The following is a 21,813-nucleotide window of genomic DNA, read 5'->3' as shown; positions in this document are numbered from 1 at the left end:
ACGATGGTGCATTATGAAACACATGTAGATATTTCTTCACACCTGATTCTCTCTTTTTGTTTAACCTCAGGCTGTCCGGCAACCCTCCTTTCTACGATGAAACTGACGACGACGACTTTGAAAACCATGACAAGAACTTATTCCGAAAGATCCTGGCCGGCGATTATGAGTTTGACTCTCCTTACTGGGATGAAATCTCCGATTCAGGTACTTTAAGGATACAGTGAACAATGGGAAGGAACACTCTTACAGCTATCTTCCAATGACCCCCGGAGTGGCCAAACACATGTCATATAGATTTTAAGTTAAGTTTCTTCTGTGTGATTTTCCTGACAGCTAAGAGTTTGGTTGCTCGGCTGATGGAGGTGGATCAAGACCTGAGACTGACAGCCCAGGAGGCTATAAACCATGAGTGGTAGGCGGCACAGCTTTATATAGCAGTGAGATCCGAATGTGTTTGTGTGATGTGAAGCAAAAGAGCAGCCTTTCTTTCTCATGTGTCCCCAGAGAGAAAGGCAGCAAAAAGGCTAATCACTGTTCCTAATGAGTCTTCACAATTTAGTGGGCTGTAACTCAACAGCATATCAACATGTACACTTTACTCAACGATAAGCCCTTGTATTTTGTATAGTCTAAAATCGCAAATTACAAATTTGCCTCAGAGGGCTTTACAGTCTGTACACATACGACATCCTCTGTCCCCAAACCCTCCATCGGCACAGGAACAACTTCCCAAACAATGAAAAACCCTTGCATGGGGAAAAAATGGAAGAAGCCTCAGAGAGAACGTCAGAGGAGGATCCGTCTCCTGATGGACAGACTACAATAGATGCCATGTGTACACAATGAACCATGTGAAAGATGAACAATACAGTCAACTCCTATAACAGAGATGATTCAAATAATTGCGAGTAGTAAGCAGGTGTACGGCAGGACCACTGCAGGGACACCCACAATCAGATAGAACCACCATCAAATAGAACTACCATTAGACAGAACCACCATCAAATAGAACTACCATCAGATAGAACCTCCATCAGATAGAATCACCATCACATAGAACCATCATCCACAAAAGCCTGTGGGGAGGGAAAGCACACAGCCTTTAGGAGAGGGTAATGTTGGTTTATGATGATAGTCATAGTAATATGATTAATATGTAAAATAATAATAATGATAGCAGCAGCAGGTGTCAGCAGGGCCACGGCAGGAGGCAGGAACAGGGTCCAGAACCATGATCCATGGAAACCTGTGTGGCAAGAAAGCAGAAATACTCCATGGAAGAAACAAAGTTAGTAATGCGCATTCATGTTTACAGCAATAGAAATGGGAATATCAGTGGTGTTGGAAGGGTTAGGTGTTCGCGGGCTAGGAGTCAGGACCAGGGTCCAGATGGAACTACGATCTACGGAGACCTGCGAGGCGAGAAAGCACAAAAAAAGAGATGACAACGCCTGGACTTTCTGAAACAAATGCATTGGCCCAAAATATTGCATGCATTAATTGTTCTTAGACATGGTGTTCTAGTGACTTTGGTGATGCAATGACTTTTACCCCCATGTTCCATGTCGAAGTGTCCCTGAGCAAGACACCTAACCCCTAATTGCTCCCTGGGAAAAAATGTGAAAAAGCCATGGGTTTAAAGTGTAATGTAAGTCGCTTTGGATAAAAGCGTCTGCTAAATTACCTGTAATGTATGTTCCCCAAAGGATCATTTCAATAACCAGAATTACGAGTCCATAAAATGAACAATACATTGAGTATAAGTTGTGTTTTTCCCATTTTCTACCTCAGGATCTCCGGCGGTGCGGCTTCAGATAAGAACATTAAGGAAAATGTGTGCGCACAAATAGAGAAGAACTTCGCCAGAGCAAAATGGAAGGTGAGCATTCCTGTTCTCCTTTCATGCAACGTCACCTTCATCAAGTTCAACCGTGGTTGTGTGCTCCTTAAACATGGACGTGCAGTAATTCATCATTGTATACCACAAGAGCACATAGAGTCAAGGTCCGCAGGTCAAAGCACCCCTTTGAGTTCAGCTCGTCGTCCCCTCCTCTTACAGAAAGCCGTGCGGGTCACCACCATCATGAAGCGTCTGAGAGCCCCGGAGCCCAGCCCTGCAGCCGGCGCCCCTGCAGCCGGCGCCCCTGCGGCTCTCCAGGGTGCCACCGACCCCTCTGCGCCTTCATCTTCCGCGACACCCGAGGAGGTGCCTGCCGCCGTCACAGAGCTCCCTGCTGGGGCGGAGATAAACCAACCGGCACCAGAGGCCGGAGGCGAGGTGGCCGCCTCCCCCGCGGAGCCACGGCAACCGAGCCCTGCGCCACAGGAGGCTGAGCCCACAACGCGCTGTAATGGGGAAGCTTCGGCTGAGCCCCATGCAACCGCAGAGGGCGGGGAAGAGCTGGGTTAGACCCCCCCCGACCCCCGCCCACCCGAACTCTCATGACCTTTGTTCTCCCTGCCGACTCCTGCACACTGTACGTTAGCTGCTAGCATGGTGACACTGACTCCGCTTCTCTCTCACTTGCAGCATTAGTATCATCTCATGGAGGCAGTGTGCTACCTGTCCCCAGCGCTGCTTTCCTTTTACACGTCATGTGTCTTTTTTCACTGATTATTTAAATCTTTTCCATATCCACACACTTGAGTTTAGGGGCAAACAGATTTGCTGTCAAGCTGTGGCTTACAACTAAATTGTTCTTTCTTAATCTTCTCTTAGTGACGAGAGATATAGAGGAGGACGAGAGTGTGCTGCGAACGGCTTTGATTCATTTTTAATGAGCCAACTTGAGAAACTTCTTGCAATTAAAGTATTTGTCCTTTTATTCGGTGGAAAAGTATTGCTTCTGAAAATGTTCCTTGTACCGTGATACTTAATAAGTGCTATAAGTGCTGGTCCTCACATGGCGAAGATCACATATTCCTGTTACGGGGCCAATATTGTTATCCCTCTTAATTTTTGTCTACACCAACGAGTCATTTCCCGTTAAACAATGCTCGATTGGTGACTGGGAGCCATTGGGCATTTCGAACTAGGCAGCTTCACACACCTGCACACACACAAACACTACGTTCCTTCCTGCTCAGGGAAGAACCTCATAGCTGTAGGTGTAAAGATTGTACATAGAGACCTTTGTAGAAGTAGCCAAAACAGCATGCATTCTTACTTTTTGCTGTTCATTTTACACTCAAATACTTGTTGGATAAAGATGCTACACCGCCATGCTTCTCAACGTCTTATCACACGCCGCAGAACGCTCGCCGAGGCTGACGTTCTTTTCAATAGCACACGATACATTGTGCTGTCTATCGCGACTGTTTTAGCACCCTTGCCGTCAATGTTAGTTATGTGAAGGAGAAAATTACAGTCTGCATTATATATGAGCTCTATGCATTCAAATTCATTTGTAGCTTTTCTTTTTTTAGAGACTTCACAATGTCTTTATTCATCACGTCACAAAAAAGTGAATTTGTTAGATAGGATTCCCTTTACACAAATGTGCTGTGGTTTAAATGGATCTGGACTCAAAATGCCACATATGTCTTAATATTTTGTAATAACTGTAAATCAAAATGTGCATTAACGGACATGTGGTCAAAAGGAAGCCACACACCATTTTGACCTTTTGGTGACAACAGTCATCTTTTCTGTGTTATAGAGAATTATGGGAATCCTTTGTTTGATATTTCTGAACGTATTGTTAATTCATGAATAGTTTTATTGCCATACCTTTTTTCTTTCTTTCTGTTTATGTTGTTTTTTAACACTTTCAGTCATATATTTATTCCATAGAATTTTCTCCTTATACTTGATGAATCCTAATAACAATCTTTCCTTTCTTGTTGCCCTTTGGTCCCTTTGACCATTAATAACGAGCAACAGAAAGATTTCTCTGGAACTAACTAACTAAGTTGAGCAATATTCGACTGGCTGCAGAAACTGTGATTCCTAGTGTCCATTCCATCGAGTCCATTCACCTGTAAGCAGAAGTTTATCGTCCTTGCCAGCTGTGCGACCCAATTTGGCAATTTAAAGGGACAGTTCCAAATCAAACAAACATATTTTAGATATTGATCTACTTGCACGTAGTGCTACTTATCATTCTAGAGTTGTTTTGTGTGAGTTTTCACTTGGCTTGTGGTGCTCAATACTCCAAAAAATACATTTGAACATTAATACATCAAGGATCTACAGACCTTATTGTGAGCAGTGTAAAAATATCACTACAGAAGGAAAAAGGAAGAAGGAAAAATGTATATTTTGAAAGGAACTACCTCTTACAAAAATATACATTTACCTAACTTGTCAAATACCGATGTATGGTCAGTGACCCCTGGGATCCAATAACAATTCAATGCTGTTTAGTGTCTGTGGGGCTCCAAGTGGGCCAAGCCCATCTGCATCATTACTAAAACAGTCATAGCAGCCAACGTATCTTTAGTAAGGACAAAGTTTGTTGGGACTATTCGGTCCAATAGACTTTTTATCCAGAGACAAACGCTGACATATGATCTCTTACTTTTGTCACATAGATAACTTGTCGATCTATGTATGAATACAGCAGCATCATTGTCAATGTAATGATCAGATTCCATGTCCAAAGTATAACATTTCCAATCTGTTGTCAACTGTGAACACCTGTGAATTTATATGAAAATGTGCATTTTAGATGAAACTGAACTTTGGAAGAAAACCGTTAATATCTGTGGAATATCCATATTTACTTTATCATACATGTATCTACTTTGAAATTGTGCTTAGACAGGCCGATCATTCAGAATATACAACTATTTGATTTCTTACATTGTTTAATATATATTTAGAGTAGAGGCTTAAAGTGAAGAATATCAGAGACTATAAAAGTAATCAGATTATTTCATGTTGCCTGTTTTCTTTGTTTGGATGGCAAATAAATACAGTTTGAACACTGTTACACAGTTTAAAGCAAGGCTTTCCTCTCCCCACCCCCACAATGCATTCCTCACTGTATTTAATATTCCACCTCTGTTCATTTCGCCGCGCACTTACAGGTGTATTTGTAGATGTGGTGTTTGCCAGGACCAGTGGTCACCTGTAGGTCCTGTCTTGCATTTTGTGAGCTCTTTACTGTACTACTTGACTAGGGTGATGACTTTAATGGTAAAAAAATAAAATTCTATTTCATCTGTTTATTTATCAGTAATCCTCTTCATTCCGCTTCAGAGTGGACGGACGCGACATCGAGTCTCTCCAAAAGGACGGCTCTGTGAGATCTGGAGGATTGTCTCAAATAAATGTGGGGAAAAAACCTTCGTCATCTGCTGTAGAAGAGGATCTGTGTTACACTCACTTAGCACAAGCGTAGCAGCCGTCCTGGTGGGGTGTGAACCTGTGTTCCCAGTAGTGCCGTTTGGTGACACTTAGATGATACTTGAATTTCATCTTGTTGGAATAATGATGCAGAGAGCTGACTTTGCAGGGCCTCAAAAGGCTTCCTGGTGGGAGATTATCTCTCTTTTTCACGTCCATCATAGACAGATGTGCAGCCATCCATACACTCATCGGGGCTCAGGGGGATCGTAAGTGTGCCCCTGTGTCCTTTCATCACTTCGGGAAGAAATGTGTCTTTGACAGAAGGAAAATACAAAATACAATCCTCTCAAAAGAAAATAGTAATTCTATTATAATTCTAACTAAACTAAAATAGTATCCAAGACATTAGTTGCACATTGAGTTATTTTTTGGAAATGTTTAAGTAACAGCAAGCAAGAATCCATCTACGGCCACAATAATTGTAATACGGACACTTCTGATGATGTTTCCATTTTAGGAAACTACCAGGCATAATGATGACAATATTCCAAGAATCTTGATAATGATTAATGCGTTCGCTTTGTAACATCCATTCATTGGCGTTTAGGGATTAAGAAAAACAATCAATCACAGCAGCTCCCCTTATCGGTTGACTGTCTCAGCTTTCAGCATGCCGCTGAGGTTCATTAGATGGCCAAAAAAACGGGGGTTATTTTCTAATATAACAACAATTAACTGTTATGAATATTAATGTCAGATGGGAACGCGTCTATAGCTTAATCGACGAACAATCATTTATGAAGGTTAATGACAAAATGTTTCAGATATTAGCCAGTTGGTTGGAGCACTATTGAGACTTTTCCCACCAGCCTTGCTGTTTCAGACCCAAAGGTACAGCAGACACTGTCACAATACGCCACCTGCTGGTTGATAATGTGCAATCCTGTTATGACCCTAAAGAAACAACAGAGAGCAGTATTGTTCCCTCTTTTCCCTGCTTCGCATCACGTCCCTACAGCCTAATCCGTATGGAGTTACTGGATGAGAGAGCCTAAAAATATGTCTAGAATATGGGGTGATGCATCAAATGTAGCAGCCAGTCACTTTAAGAGCTAAACTCTGCAACCCTGTTTGTGATGGATTCCAGGTTCAGGCAGGTTCATCCCTGTGAGCGAGTTTCAATACATTAAAAACTCTCACTATCCAAAAGTCTCTCTTTTCCAACAATGCAGAGTGCTCTACTGCTCCGCACCGTGAGAGACACCGAGCACCAGATCCGACTCCCCGATAACATTCCACATTAGAAAAAGTCAATTGAATGGTGTTGGTGATGTCATCGCTTGGCACGGTCATGCGACGTGCCGCTGTGGAGACAATACCCTGTAGAACCGCACCTCTGTTGCTTTCTGAAGAATGGTGCACATGTCTGATCAGGTCGGGTCGGGTCAACTTTGTCGTGGAATTCCCTAAATGTGGATCAGCCCTTTGGTTTCTGATTCCGAGGCAGCTGGATTTGAAGTCATTTAGCTGACGCTTTTATCCAAAGCAACTAACATTACATTTTTAACCCACGGCTTCTTCATTTTGTCCAGGGAGCAATTAGGGGTTAGGTGTCTTGCTCGGGGACACTTTGACACAGGACATGGGGCAGCCAGGACTCGAACCACCAACCTTGATGGTTCCCAGTGCACCCTCACTACCCCTGCGCCACGATAATGCAGATATGACTTGAACAGCCACTGTGCTCAGGACTGTCCACTCCTCTGCCTCGCTGCTCCTTGACAGGGATCAGATAAGCGAAGGGAGCAGAGTAATGAAAATGGGGGACTACAGTCCTCTAAAGCCCAAATGTCATCTGATGCCTGATGGTTTCCCAAAACATCTGACCTCCCTCTGCTTTGTTCTGGAAGGATTATTCTCACATTCTAGGGTGAAAAGGAGTCTGCAGACAGGTTCTCATCTCCACTTTTTACAATATGTCATTGGGCTGAATTGAGCAGATGAAATTCTTTTATGGGATAACTTTTGCGGGATACATATTAAATTAAAATCACATGCGGATGCCCAAACCAGCGTCTACATGTTGTCCTTATAGTGCACACATTTATGACATTGCAGTCAAATACAGAACACATGTTATCTGCTCTTCAAGCAGGTTTCCTAGTTTTTTATGTAATGGATTATGAAGCACCTGAGGTGGTCTTTTCTGGAGTTTTCTGCATTCATATTTGCTCTGAATTCTGTTGTAACATTTTATACTTCCCAAATGCCCATTTGATTGATTGTTTTTGGGGATTTTGCAAGAATATTACATTACATTATTATCATCTGTATGATGTATAGAAAAAGAGAAAGGATGGGAATTTCCTTATTATTATTTTATCATTGTGTTTGCTCGGTTGAATTTAATTAAAATTCTATTTATTTTGTGGCACAAAACAAGTTCCCACATTTTTTTGTATGTCATCCATAAATAATAAATCATGTATACTTTGTCCTAGATTGTTGTGGGAGAATGTGTGTTTAGGAGTCATCAGGGCTTAAATGACAAGCAAAATTCTGACGGGCTTAACTATCTCACCCTAAAACACGCTGATGTGAGCCAAACGGCACCAAACACACATTCCTTCTGATTCAACTGGTTTAACAGAATCTGGTCTCAAGTCACAACATTTGGCAAACCTACGAAGAAAGGGATCTTCAGAAACTAGGAGATACATGAAATATTTGTCAATAGATGAAAAGTTTAGCCATATCGGCCAATTTGAACTGTGGTCGACCGGCGGGTGTAAAGAACCCTTTGTGTCCGAGAGCCAGATATGGAACATGCACGGAATCAAAGTAAATTCAAATGTATTGTAACATCACCACACAACATGGTGTGCACCATTGCATGACATTAAACTTTCAAAGGCGAGGCCCACATTCGCCTATGGCCTATTTCCTGGAGGTGGAAGAGGGCATCATCCAGCTGTGACTGCTGCATCTAACGGTTGGGAACAATGACACGCTTGTGCAGGACTGTAACATTCTCTGGCTGAGTGTGCGCTGAAAGGCGAGAAAGCACAGGACCTCCAGGAGACGGATGAAAGAGAGCTGCAGGCCACTGTCGCTGAGAGAATGGAGCCAACCGTTGAGCACGTGCATGTCTAATAGAGGCAGCGTGCATCATGTTATACAATAACCATGTTTGGTCAGTGGCTTTTTTTAACAACAGTTTTGTTGTAAAGGCGAATTGGTGTAATAGGCTCAACTTTTTGATAAATAAGTATTGGTTTAAAGCTTGCGCGATCTCCCACAGATAAATTCTCATTATCTAGCTCAACATCTATCATTCAAGTAATTAACCTTCACATACAAGCTCATCCGAACATATTAACTGCTCAAGGATTATGAACCTATCTATATAGGTATAGAGGTACAGACACCGACTAAAACCGAGCATTTATCCCCCTGCGTCCTTCCCTGGCGACGTGTTTTACTTTCCGATAATAAATATAAATGCAATGTGTATGTTTTATACAAATCTGCATACATATCTCTTTAACAGGTAGAACTTTATTCCAAGGATCCAGGGGATTCTGGGCAGAACATGGAAAACAACCAGGATCAAGCCAATCACAATGAAGGGGGGGGAGCATTCCATTCTTATAAAATATAGAGCTTTAATTTATTAGTCGGCAACAACAACGGAAAGGGAAGAGAGCGTCATTTACACAAGCCATTACAAGAACATCACCTTTGTGCATTTAGTTTTTTCTTTTTTTCCATAAAGTCTGATGATGCAGAAGTACAAAAACAAACAATAAACATTCAAAAACTACAGACGTTTTCTAAAAAAAAAAAAAAAAGAATTGTACAACCTTTCTTTGTGTCTTTTTTTTCGTTTGTTGTATATATAACCCCTGGTCTCATCTGGAGCAGAGAACCAGGAACTGTGGTGGATTGTGGGAATGCAGACAGACACGAGGAGCAGATAGATATACCTGGGTATGAATGATTGATGCATCTTCCCAAAGGAATTCATAGCAGCCTGAATATGAGACACGCTGTATTAAAAGCCTCAACATATCAGAATGATATATAAATTCCACATGTGTCTTATACATGAAAATGGCATTAATTTCCCTCAAAGGAGAAATGCTTTACTGCTTTTGAGGAGCATAACAATTCTGGATAGGACCATGACACACCTTAATATAATAACTGCACCTTCATACTTCATATGCCATTGAATAAGACGGTATCTCATTATGTGCTAACCGAATCGTATTTCACTTAATTAACAAAATCCAAAATGTATTTCAATGTCAATGAAAAGATGCATCGTGCTTATATAAGGTATATTTGTATTGAGGGTGTTTCTTTAAAGCATTTATTTTCCCCAATGTCCCCAGGAATGTCCCTCAGCGACCGTACAGCCAGAGAGATGAAAAGCAGGAAAGAATACCACATAGTATCTTATCAGAATTACAGGACAAATACAGGTTCATGCACACAATGAAAGCCAGCTTCCCAATATCTTGGTTAGTGTCACAACATTGTTACAATGCTTTGTTGTGTATATGTGTTTTTTTCCACATGTAAAAGGAGAAAAAGACAATAGATGACAATAGAGTCTCAGAGCTGTTGTCTGAACGCTGCATCTCTTTGACATCTTCAACTGGATGTTTTTTTTTTTTTTACAGAACTATCAACTATACTTGCCCGAGTGTGCTTTTTGCATTTGGCCCCAGCCAAAGTCCCCTCAAAGTTAAGAAATAATGCCCCTTGTGCAGAACCGTGACTTTTATTGCACCTCGATCTCATTTCAAAGATGTTTGCATTTAAAAATAGCCCCTATTACGTCATAGATTTGATTCGACAAACAGATCTTTTTAAACTTGAAGTTGTGGCCAGTGCTGTTGAGATTTCAATAATCCAAATGGGTGTCTGGGCTGAATAGCTGCAAAGACACTGGATCATTTTACAATCAATCCTCCAATAAGGAAGGAAATACAATCAGGGCAAGCACCAGTTTCCTATTAACACCTGTGAGAATATTTCAATACTCTACATCTGGGTTGGCTTTGAGAAAAGACTGTTTCCCCAGAATAACTGGGCCACGATGGTCCCAGTGCAACATTAAGTGTCTCTCTGCATGCAGCCATGAGGAACTTGCGTCCATCACCCCTCATCAACAACTCATCTCACCGTCAGAGCTTCTCAAAGCTCACATGCCCGACAGGCATTCCAAAGAGTTGCCAAGGTCATACGATGCTGACAGATGAGTTTTGTAATGACAGTAACAGCAACAATAAAATTAACAACATCATAAGAACAATAATATTTGCCCCAAAGGTAACTTTACACAAAGAGCACGTTTTTTTTCTATAAGTACAAAGTAATCCACAGAATGATTCTATATACAACCTACAATAAATACGGTGTATCATATATCTTATTGTTTGAGAGGATGTGTGTTTGAAAGCCTCTTTTTTTTCTTAGTTTGCCTTTTTAGGGATTTGTGGATTTTTACTTTTCACGTTTGCTACCTTCAATGAGTCTCTCCCAGTTTTCGCAAGGTGGTGATGGTGGTGGTGGTGGTGGGGGGGGGGGTGCTTGAGGCTCTTTTAGACACAAAGCTGAGCTTCTCATGTATCTACCTCATGTAGCTCCTCGTTCTCCTCCCCCTCCCTTTCCCCCTCCCTGTGGTGCCGGCGGTTCCGGGGCTTCTTCTGCTCCTTGAGCTCCTTCAGGTCTTTGGCCTTGAGGGCGCCCAGCAGCGGGTCTCCGAACTGCCAGTAGTCCTGGCAGTACTGATTGATCAGGCTCATCTCTGGCTGGCTCAGGATGGTCAGCAGGTCCTTGTACTGGCCCGCGCTGGGGGTCCACTGGGTGCTGCCCGCGTGTAAAGACGGCACCAGCCCTCCTCCGCCCTCCACCAGCACGTTGTTGACAGCCCGACCCGACAGCACCACCAGCTGAAGCTTGACCAGCGTGTGTTTGAAGTTCTTCTCCGTGGCCGTACACTGGTACATGCCGGAGTCCGAGGGCTGCAGGGACCGCAGCAGGAGGCCTTGCTCGGTCTTCAGAATGCGACCATCAGAGCGCATCTGCAGAGAAAAAGAGTTCATCCTCTGAATTTACACAACAATTTCTATTTCTATAGACGGATACTGGAAGGGGGTGAGGCTTCAGCAGAAGGTTCTCTAGTGTCTCATTTTCTGCAACATCAGGTGAAAACTAATCATTACATCACATGTTATTTAGCTTTTATCCAAAGCCACTTACAATAAGTGCATTTCAACCATAAGGACACAAACTCAAAAGAACAAGAACAAGAATAAGCCGATTTACATCTCAAAAAGAATGAATTATTCAACTTAAAACTATATACACTTCTCTTAGTCAGGCGTTATACTAAGCATCTTATTCTCTGACTGAACATTTTTAGACATATGTCCGTATCTGAGATCTCACCCACTGTGAAAGTCTGATTTCTCTGGGTTTAGAGATCGGACTAAGTTGTAAGCATTTTTTTAAGGAAATGTGTCAGTGAGGGGAGGGGGACTTTAAATAAAATATAATGTATTTGTTCATATGTCCACTGTTTTGGTCTGCTTGGTTGATTCATATCTTTGAAAAATGAATAAATTCTAAGGTAATCAAATAGCATCTCTTGGATTAATTCCCCAGAAATCTGTACATCCACAACAAGGAAACTGATAAGCGCCGCTCTTCAGCTCAGAAGTGCAAGGCAGCAGCCGTTGGGGATAGAGAGCATCCAACGGCATAGCCAATAAAAGAGAGGCAGCAACACCGTTTCAATAAAACTTTAACTAGGGCCTCAGGGTTATGTATCAGTACAGAGGGTTTTTTCTTTATGTGTCCTTCCCTTGGACCCGAGCACAGTCGGAGGTCTGAAATCAGCCCCCGTTTAGTCAGATCTTCAATCACATAATCTTGCTAACAGGGATTAATACAAGAATTATACTGGGGTCATTTATAACATGTGTCATACTGCATTAAATCTCCAATTCATCTTCTCAAGTGAAATGAAATACTGGGCCACACCCAGTAAGGAATGGTCTGACATGTTTGGGGAGTTGACATTTTTATAAATATGAATTTTGAGTAAACCGGCCACAAACACGATGGATACGCTTCTGTAAGGAGCCTCTGTGATGAATACACAATGTGTCACCTCTTTCCTGCGCTCGCTGTTGTCTCTCTGCAGATGCCATTTGATGAGAGCATGTGGAGAGCGGGCCTGACACTCCAGGAAGGTACTGCTCCCCTCCACCCCGTACTGCACCATCTCCAGAGTGTTCTTATTGGCTGCGGGGAAGAGAGAGAGGGGAGTTTCCATGGCAACCAAAACACTCATTACCATGAGCTCCTTACAACCACAACCTCGGGCGCGGCGAAGAGAAGTCCTTTTAGCAATACGGCTGTCACAGATTACCATAAAGCTGCTGGAATAGCGTCATTACAGCGCTGAACGCTGAAAACCATCAACAGCAGGCGAGTCTTTCTCAGGGTCATTAACAAACAAATAGAAAGGATGGGAGAACAACTGATGAAGAACAGACGTCTTACTGTTAGAGTTGAAGCCTCGGCATTGGCGGATGGGGTTTCCGTACTTGACGTCCTGCCGCCGGCTACGTCTAAAGGGGTCAGACCAGTATTGCCGAATAAGGAGAGAAAAAAGATAATAAAGCAACCGCAAGCCATTCAAGTATCCTGTTTAAATGGATCCACCCGCAAATCACCACACCATTACGTTATAACAAGCATGCAAATTTACATCATTAGCTTGTTACTAGTTTAAAAGGTGCATGATTTATTAGTGGAGCCTAATCCACACTTTACCCAAGGACCATGAGGAATGTACAATTTAAACACGCTACATTGACATTTAAGCAGACAATTGGTTTACAGGCTAATCTGGGTACCAGAACAAGCCAGCTGAGTCAGCTGCCACTGGTGCTCACCTCTTCTGCGAGGCGGAGTAACGGGAGCAGGACTTGCCGTCCCAGGCGCAGTAAGGGTCTCTGGCCAGACAGCAGTCAGCACAGGCCTCGCCGTACACATCACAGCGGTGGAGAGCCAACTGGGTCAGCCCTGTGGCCGATGACACGTATAGCTGTTGCTGTTGAGAGAGAAGAGGATGAAGGATTGTGTTAGGGGAAGAGAAAACATCAGGTTTTGTTGGGACAGCTGCTCATCGAATTACTTACTCATTAAATTTAATGACTGCTACTGTATATATATTTATTTTAGGGTTAACCAGTGCCCAGTATTAAAAGTAGTACAATTCATTTAATTCCAGAAGAAATTGGTTCTCAAAATATAAATCAGGTTCATACATTAATATTCCAGATGTAATATTCAGATCTGAACATCTGGGATACAAGAGATCAGCAATCAACCCTCGGTGCATGAATTTTCCATCTGAAATTGTGAACCCTAAGAGATTTAAGTCGCTTCGCCCAGTATTTCCCTCCATAAAATACTTCATAAACCCAGATGGATGTAATGTACATGCTCTCCTGCAGCAGACTCTGGATGAGCTCCTATCTATCCGGTTGCCGTCATCATTATAAGTTTAGCGGTTTGAAATCTTTCTGGCAGGCTGTTTGAAACACAAACTCTGTGTGTGGAGTGTCGTCGTAGTCTTACAATCACACTGAAGACAACACTGCAGCTACAGTGTCTTTTCCATCCGTCTTCATTGTCTCCCTCAGACTGCTTTACTATGAATTATGAAGCATTGAAGCACAGCTGCGTATGTATGTAGCTTTGACCTTTCTGCGGAAGATGGTCTCTTTCCTTTTTATGTGAGCAGAGATTAGGAAGATCATTTGCACAGATTTGCTTACTCTTTTGGATGAGATCTTCATTGTTGTAATTGGAGTGGGAACCTTAACAGAGAAAAGAACACATTGTGAGTACGTTAAAAGATAGATATGTACAGAGGAATGAGCAGAAAACAGATGATTAGAAAGGACAAAGACATTTTGAGTGTTAAGAAGAGAGAGAGAGAGAAATGTAGACAAAAGGTCAATAGAAGCTCACCTTGAAAACCTCAACCTCCTCGAGGACCAGCTCCTCAGTCTGCAGGTCGTCTCTGGGCAGAACGATGACTTTCTGTACTGTTCCCTTGTCTGCGGACCACAACACACACCTGTCAGCCACATACCTGCAAGCTCACACCACCCTGCCTGTCAGCAGATTCCCATGTTATTCTTCTAACAGGCTCTTCTGTATTCTTCCCCTCTTCTCTATGCTTTACACTCTCCTCAATGACGTGAGGCTCCGTTCCACTTAACATGACAAACCCCTTCTGTCATCCTCAGCCCCCCTCCTGCCTTGACCTATTCATCTGGACGCCATAAGACAACCCTGTTTGATTTCTGCAAAGAGTTAGGCATTCCTCTGAGCAGGATACCTGAGATGTAGTATGACTGCGGCACCATTAAGGAATGAATGGCTGCATCTGACAGCAACTGAAAGGACGGACATTCCTCCAAAGTGGCTTCTCCCCGTCGTGCACAGACGAACAAAGGAGCCAGTACAGGGCGTCCTATGCGATATGCGAGGGCTGCATCCTGCGTGGTGGCCCCTGCTGTCATCCTGGAGCCTTATTAAAGGTTCAAGGCATGCAGACAGGCAGACAGACAGACGGACGGATAATCTCTTTTACACCAGTGAGCGAGATTAGGGTGATGGATGTTGTATCTGTACCCCCCCCCCCCCCTTCTCTTCTTACCCCCTGTTTCTTTTCTCTCCCTCCTGCTACTGATCCACCCGTGCCCTCCAGGTACAAATCTCCTGTTGTTTACTGAATAGTGTGAAACTCTATGATTGGTTAAATTCTCAATTGAGCACAAAAGAGAAGAATTCTTTTCTTGTGGTGATAAATGATTGCAGGGAAGACAATTATTTGTCCCTATATGGCCAATGATGGCTGCCACGGTGCTCCGCTGCTCTTTGTCACTTTCATTTTTTTACTTTTTAACATTTTTTTAACTTTAAAAGACATAGCCGTATATACTAACCCATAGCATTACATCTTATTTTATTCCTCTTGCACTATGTCGTACTGTCTTGTTGTCCATTGTCTAATTGTCTGCTGTTACGCACCAACCGCCAAGTCAAATTCCTTGTATGTCTGACATATTTTGCTAATAAATGTTTCCTGATTCCTGATTTCCACAGAGAGATTGTTTGCCTCATTAGTCAGCTTCTCACTGTCGTTCATTCTTCTGACTCTGATCAAAGTGTTTACTGTGAAACTGTTTCACTCAGAATAGCGTCTTGTACGCAATGTAAAAAAACAACATTTTGCTTTTTCTCTCTATTCTATCAAGCAAAAATGTATTATGTTGCAAAACACTCACCAGTTCCTAAAAAGAGAACTTCATAGTTGCCGTCTGCAGCTGCCACTTGGTCGACAGTGATGGTGGTGAACTCATAGTCCACATTGGTCCGAACCACCAGGGGGCGCTTGTGTACCGGGTACACAGCGTTGTACATGGCAGGGTGATTCCTCATGAAGTTAATCACTTCATCTGGATAGTCCTTAGTGGACTTCATGTTGGGGGTGAATGTTCCTCCAGGGCACTGAAAGAGAAACAGAAGCGTTCACATTCTGCGTTTGGGGTAAAACCCATGAAAAATAATTGATATAATCACATTAAAAAAGCCTATGTTGTTAAGCTGATGCCTGCACCTTGTTCAGATGGTTTCTATTTGAGGTCTGGGTCTGAGAAAAGCTGATGTTATGCCAGCTTGCTCTGAGTTTTAATGTGTGGGGTCAGCCCCAGTTTGAGACTCACTGTGCCGGGTCGCGGGTAGGGGATCTTCCCGCTGTAGGCCACCCACTGGTAATTGGGACCCTCTTTGTGGGCGAATGGTCCGTTGAAGACCATGCGGATGTCAGCCATGGAGTACACACAAACTGCTGAGCCTTTGAAGACAGAGCTGTGAACACCAAGTAAGGACAGAGGAAGGTCAGGGAGACGCATCCTGCAGAATGAAAATAAAAAATCTAGAAAAATATCAAACAGATGATGGTGATATTGATAGACATTATCTGTTATTGCACACTAACCCAGAGACAGAGAAGACGCCGTATATAACAGGATTCTTTGTGTCCTGTGTTGGCTGTATGTAAACATCTCCTGTAAGAGGGAAGAGAGAAATCATGTCAGTGCAAACAGACCGGCTGCAGGAAACGTCACCGCACAACCACTCTTCTTTACTAATATTTACACAACTTTCAGTCAATCCGACCCCTCTTAGCCGGAGAAACCTTTAGGTTACACACCAGTGGAAGGAGTGATGCGCTACAAAAGAAGCTGAAACTTTATCTTCGTTGAAAACACATGGAACCCACCTCCGGATTTGGATAATGAGTCACAAGTGACATCTTCTTTGAGAGTCCAAGAAATCCATAATTGTGAAACAAGAGAAAAGGTCAGGGGTTCATGTGTGTGCTGCTTTTTCTGAACGTATATTCTGCTTAGCCACAATAGTTCTTAATAGAAAAGTTATTTTTTTAGTTTTTTAATCAAAGTAAAAATCTTGCTCATTTCATAAGAAACATTATATACATTTCATATTTATAGATATATGTTTATTAAATTTACCATCCTGAGGGAGCCTGAGCCTGTGTACTGGATTTCATCCAATTGCCGTCCCTAGTGTTAAATACGCTTGGGTAAACATTAGCTTCCAGTCCAATAGAAATAAGACGAGGGAAAAAAGCGAGTCCCTTCCATCAAGTCAGCTCTCCGCCATCCTCATAACCTGAAGGTGGAAAACACCAATCGTCTTTTGTGCAACAGGAAATTGAACAATTCCCTCAGGAAAGCTAGTACGGTGAAGGTTTTAAGGAGACACATCTCACAAGAGAATCACGAGAGACGTTACCACCTCACCTCGAGCAGGCTGTCCAACCAAAGCGTCAGAGCAAAGCAGTGAAGCGTCCGGCTCAGACGGGTCTAGACAGGAATCACACTTCATGTCTTCCACTTTGACAGAAAAGTAATATCTCCTTTCTCCTAAGACAGCTGCATCATACACTCCTAAGCAAACTCTGGAGGTCTCTAAATCCAAAACGCTGTGATATCATCACTTCCTGATTCACATGATCCATTTGTTAATACTGAAGAAAAGTCCGTAGCAACAAAGGAGAAGACCTAAACATGTGATGGGTAATATGTCCCTCTCCTGTTCCCTACCTGAACTAAATACACTGCCAACAATAGGACAAGGGCCTTCGGCGAGACACAAACAAGGCACTCCCAACCGAGTTGTGCAGCAAAGACAGAGGGATCAAGCTAAAAAAATATTAAACATTATTACAAATATATATAAACATCAGAGCTCGTGGGACGGAAACAGATAGAGAACTGATCCACGCAAAAAGAGTGTACCAGTTCAGATGTATGCACTCACAGTCCCGTATAGACCAGCCTGAGAAATGAGCTGTCAGAGAGAATGATACATGGAGGGCCGAGCATTGTCTTTGAAGGGGAACTGCTGGGTTCTGGTTCCGTCCACATTAGTGAGCCTGTTCATTCAAGCCGTCCTCTGGGGACTGTCTACATATAGGAGCTCATTCCTGGAGAAAAGGATAAAGCTCAGGAGCGCGACAAAATTCCTTGAAGTACACACGTACACACACACACACACACCACCGCCATCATGCCATCTTCCACAGCTGCCACAGGCGGGGCAGTGGAACGGTCATGGGTTAGTGTGGAAGCAGCACGACGGGCTGCCATGGGTGTCAGACAACAAATGATCCTTGTCACGACATACAGCTGTTGTTCTGCAGAATCGAGACATTTGCACGCAAGAACAAGTGTGCATACGTGCTGACAAGGTACCGCCGAAGCCAAGATAGAGCTGTCGTGGACGTATACAGTCGCTAAAAACTTGAATTTAAATGCAATAGTTCAAGACCAATTTGAACTAAAACCTCTGTCCTCTGTACACGCAAACACTCGAGCAAGAAATGTGAAGCTATTAGCATCAAACTCAATCATTTCAGATCTGCTGTCCCCTCTAGGAGTCCGTGGTGGGAATGGCTGCTTTGCAAACTGACATGTGCTGTCCTCTCTATGGGCATGTCTACCCTGTCAGGCTTGTCCTTGTTTATTTACTTGCCTTAGCACACATATACTCCCTTATTCACGCCCCCCAAAATCCCCATCAGTGCCAAACACTGACGACTCTGGGACTCTGCACAGCACGCCCATGTCAGCACGGACCTGGCCAGTAGAGACAGAACCCTCATTTGTAAAGGCAAAGTGAGCCCATTCACACCCGGATCCGTTCTCACATCATTTAGCCGTAGTGGCCGCACACACATTACGTTTTCAAGCCTGACACTTTTTCAAAGCAACTCAAAGTTGCTCAAAGCAGGATACTATAAATGTCACCTGTAAAAACAAATCAGATGCTTTTAGAACTGCAGTTTAAGATAGTAGCAAAGAATGTGACGAGACATTTAGAGACAAAAAAGCTATCATCAGATTCAACAGCCATGCCACTTTTCATTCTTTAGATCAACAGAGCAACGGTTGTCTCACGCATCAGTCCCCTATTGCTATTTGGCTCCATTATAATAGGTTCACACTCACAGACATTCCTGCCACGCGATCTGGTCTGCCTGCCACCAGGCCACCCTCCTTCACACACACACAAAGACACACCACTTTGTTCCAGACATCTCGAAAGAAAAAGACACCACAGTACAGGGAGTGAGTGTGTCATTCTATTACGTTCATTACGTTCATTCATTACGAATGATCTTCTACTTGCATCGGACCAAGGACTCATCTCTTTTCTTGTCTTGCTGGACCTCAGTGCCGCATTTGATACCATAGACCATTGTATCCTGTTGCAGAGACTAGAACTTTTAATTGGTATCAAAGGAACTGCACTCAGCTGGTTTAAATCCTACTTATCGGACCGATCCCAGTTTGTGCTAGTAAACGGTGAATCCTCAAAGACCACCAATGTTGGTCACGGAGTCCCACAAAGTTCTGTACTTGGACCGATTTTATTTACCCTCTATATGCTTCCTTTGGGCGGTCTTATTAGGAAACACCGCATAAACTTCCATTGTTATGCAGACGATACTCAACTGTATCTGTCGATCAAGCCAGAAGAGACGGACCAGCTAGTTAGACTTCAAGAATGTCTTGGAGACATCAAAACTTGGATGACCGGGAACTTCCTGATGCTAAACTCAGAAAAAGTTATCCTGATAGGCCCAGAGCGCCTTCGAAGCCAGCTGTCACGTGATACAGTTTTTATGGATGGAATTGCTCTGGTACCCAGCAGCACTGTCAGGAATCTGGGAGTTCTCTTCGACCAGGATATGACCTTCAACTCGCATATAAAGAAGACTTCAAGGACTGCCTATTTTCATCTACGTAACATATCAAAAATCAGGAACTTCCTGTCTCAAAGTGATGCAAAAAATTAGTTCATGCGTTTGTCATTTCCAGACTGGACTACTGTAATTCTCTGTTATCAGGCTGCTCTTGTAAATCTCTTAAGCCTCTCCAGTTGATTCAGAATGCTGCAGCACGTATATTAACAAGAACTAAGAAAAGGGATCATATCACTCCTGTATTAACTTCTCTGCACTGGCTCCCAGTGCAGTCCCAATAGATTTTAAGGTACTTCTCCTCACCTACAAGGCACTTGCTGGTGAGGCAACGTTGTATCTTAAAGAGCTTGTAACACCTTATTGCCCTACAAGGCAGCTGCGCTCCATAGATACTGGGTTACTTGTTGTTCCTATGGTTTTAAAAAGTAGGCTGGGGGCCAGAGCCTTCAGTTATCAAGCTCCTCTTTTGTGGAACCAGGTTCCACTTTCAGTCCGGGGGGCAGATTCGGTCAGCTCTTTTAAAGTAAAACTTAAAACTTTCCTCTTTGATTCTGCCTATAGTTAGGGCTGGCTCAGGTCAGCCCGGACCAGCCCTTAGTTAAGCTGCTATAGGCTTAGAATGCCGGGGGAATTCTTAGGACACACCGAGCTCCTCTCTCACGCTCTCGTTCTACCATAATTCACGTTTTATTAATGCACATCACTAATTCAGCTTCTTTCCGGGAGTTTTTTTTGTGCTTTCTCCCCTAGCAGGTCTCCGTAGATCGTGGTTCCTTCGGGACCCTGGTCCTGACACCTACCGTCGCCATGCTGACGCGTGCTGCTGCCATCATCATCATCATTATTATTTTAGATATTAATCATATTACTGTACTCGTAAACCAACATTACCCTCTCCTAAAGTCTCGGTGCTCTCCCTCCCCACAGGCTTCTGTGGATGGTGGTTCTATCTGATGGTGGTTCTACCTGATGGTGGTTCTATCTGATGGTGGTTGTCCCTGCAGTGGTCCTGCTGTGCGCCTGGCTTACTACTCACAATTACTTGAATCATTTCTGTCTTAGGAATTGCATGTATTATACATTGTTCATTCTGTACACATGGCATCCATTGTAGTCTGTCCATCCCGGGAGTGGGATCCCTCCTCTGACGTTCTCCCTAAGGTTTCTTCCCTTTTTTCCCTCTTGGAAGGGTTTTTTCATTTTTTGGGGAGTTTTTCCTGTGCCGATGGTGGGTTTCGGGACAGAGGATGTCGTATGTGTACAGACTGTAAAGCCCTCTGAGGCAAATTTGTAATTTGCGATTATGGGCTATACAAAATAAAATGAATTGAATTGAATTCTCATTTGCTGTATGGGTCATGGGATGGTACGAGGGGCCGAGCTCTAGTGTGTGTGTCTGTTTTTCACTTGGAAGGTGCTGCAGTTGCAACAAACCTTAAAGTATAGTATTCTGCTTAATATGTCAGATATGATCATACATGACAAGAGCCTGAAAACGTCTTTTCCATTCGATAGATACTGTCAAGATGATTCATTACAAAAAGAAGATATTTGGTGTCTCTAAAAAACAGCAACTTGACAAAAAGATAATAGAACAAAAGATTGTTCAATCAATAGAGACTAGAGAAACGGATTTACACATTGATTATTAATAAATATAAATAGCTGCAGGGCTAGATGTGTTTCCAGGAAGGCCTTTGTACTCACGGAGCTCATCGAAGTGCGTCTCCATGCCGTCGGCGCCTGGCACAGAGCAGATGAGCCTGGCCTTCAGGAAGGTGCTCCACTTGTTGACCAGACAGCAGTGGCCTCCATCATCATTCTGTATTTGAGAGGGTAACGGGCGACACACAACAGTTTCTCCATCACTCGCTCAAAGTCACATCCTCCTCTGTCTCCTCAAAAAAAACAACCAGGTGGAGCCACCCACACACGCTATACTGTACTTGTGTAGTGAGACGGTAAACAGCGTCTCCTCCTATTGAGACTATTCCATCTGTGGTGGAGAGATGCCAGAATCTATCCCAGTAAGAAAGAGCGGAGACCAGTATGTGCTTTGGATTCCTCTTCCATAACTAGCATCTTTAGAGGACGCATGTATATTTCAACATTTGACTTTAGA

The 21,813-nt window shown here is 43.2% G+C and overlaps 2 protein-coding genes across 9 annotated transcripts in view; one reads left to right on the top strand and one right to left on the bottom strand.

The window, feature by feature from the left end:
- The window catches only part of LOC120835443 (caM kinase-like vesicle-associated protein), a 32,073-nt gene extending 26,898 nt beyond the window's left edge, over positions 1 to 5,175 (top strand). The window contains exons 8-11 of the mRNA XM_040204363.2: positions 71 to 207; positions 337 to 415; positions 1,795 to 1,882; positions 2,063 to 5,175. Of these exons, the coding sequence (XP_040060297.2) occupies positions 71 to 207; positions 337 to 415; positions 1,795 to 1,882; positions 2,063 to 2,413 (655 nt within the window). The 3' untranslated portion in view covers positions 2,414 to 5,175. The remainder of the gene's footprint in view (positions 1 to 70; positions 208 to 336; positions 416 to 1,794; positions 1,883 to 2,062) is intronic.
- A 3,663-nt stretch (positions 5,176 to 8,838) lies between these two features.
- Positions 8,839 to 21,813, bottom strand: part of LOC120835348 (semaphorin-3F) — a 50,645-nt gene continuing 37,670 nt past the window's right edge. For 4 of the 8 annotated variants that reach the window (XM_078092469.1, XM_040204225.2, XM_078092471.1 and 1 more), the window contains 10 exons: positions 21,399 to 21,513; positions 16,395 to 16,464; positions 16,120 to 16,264; positions 15,682 to 15,904; positions 14,357 to 14,445; positions 14,161 to 14,202; positions 13,273 to 13,430; positions 12,878 to 12,945; positions 12,483 to 12,616; positions 8,839 to 11,391 (listed from right to left, as the gene is read on the bottom strand). In XM_078092469.1, coding sequence (XP_077948595.1) covers positions 10,930 to 11,391; positions 12,483 to 12,616; positions 12,878 to 12,945; positions 13,273 to 13,430; positions 14,161 to 14,202; positions 14,357 to 14,445; positions 15,682 to 15,904; positions 16,120 to 16,264; positions 16,395 to 16,464; positions 21,399 to 21,513 — 1,506 coding nt within the window. In that variant the 3' untranslated portion in view covers positions 8,839 to 10,929. Of the gene's footprint in view, positions 11,392 to 12,482; positions 12,617 to 12,877; positions 12,962 to 13,272; positions 13,431 to 14,160; positions 14,203 to 14,356; positions 14,446 to 15,681; positions 15,905 to 16,119; positions 16,265 to 16,394; positions 16,465 to 21,398; positions 21,514 to 21,813 lie in introns of all 8 variants that reach the window. The other 4 variants (XM_078092468.1, XM_078092472.1, XM_078092470.1 and 1 more) reach the window with 1 other exon arrangement.

This window comes from Gasterosteus aculeatus, chromosome 17 (genome assembly GCF_964276395.1).
Source record: "Gasterosteus aculeatus chromosome 17, fGasAcu3.hap1.1, whole genome shotgun sequence".
Taxonomy (NCBI): Eukaryota; Metazoa; Chordata; class Actinopteri; order Perciformes; family Gasterosteidae; genus Gasterosteus; species Gasterosteus aculeatus.
Note: the sequence above shows the minus strand (reverse complement) of the source record. Positions and strands in the feature narration are given on the sequence as shown.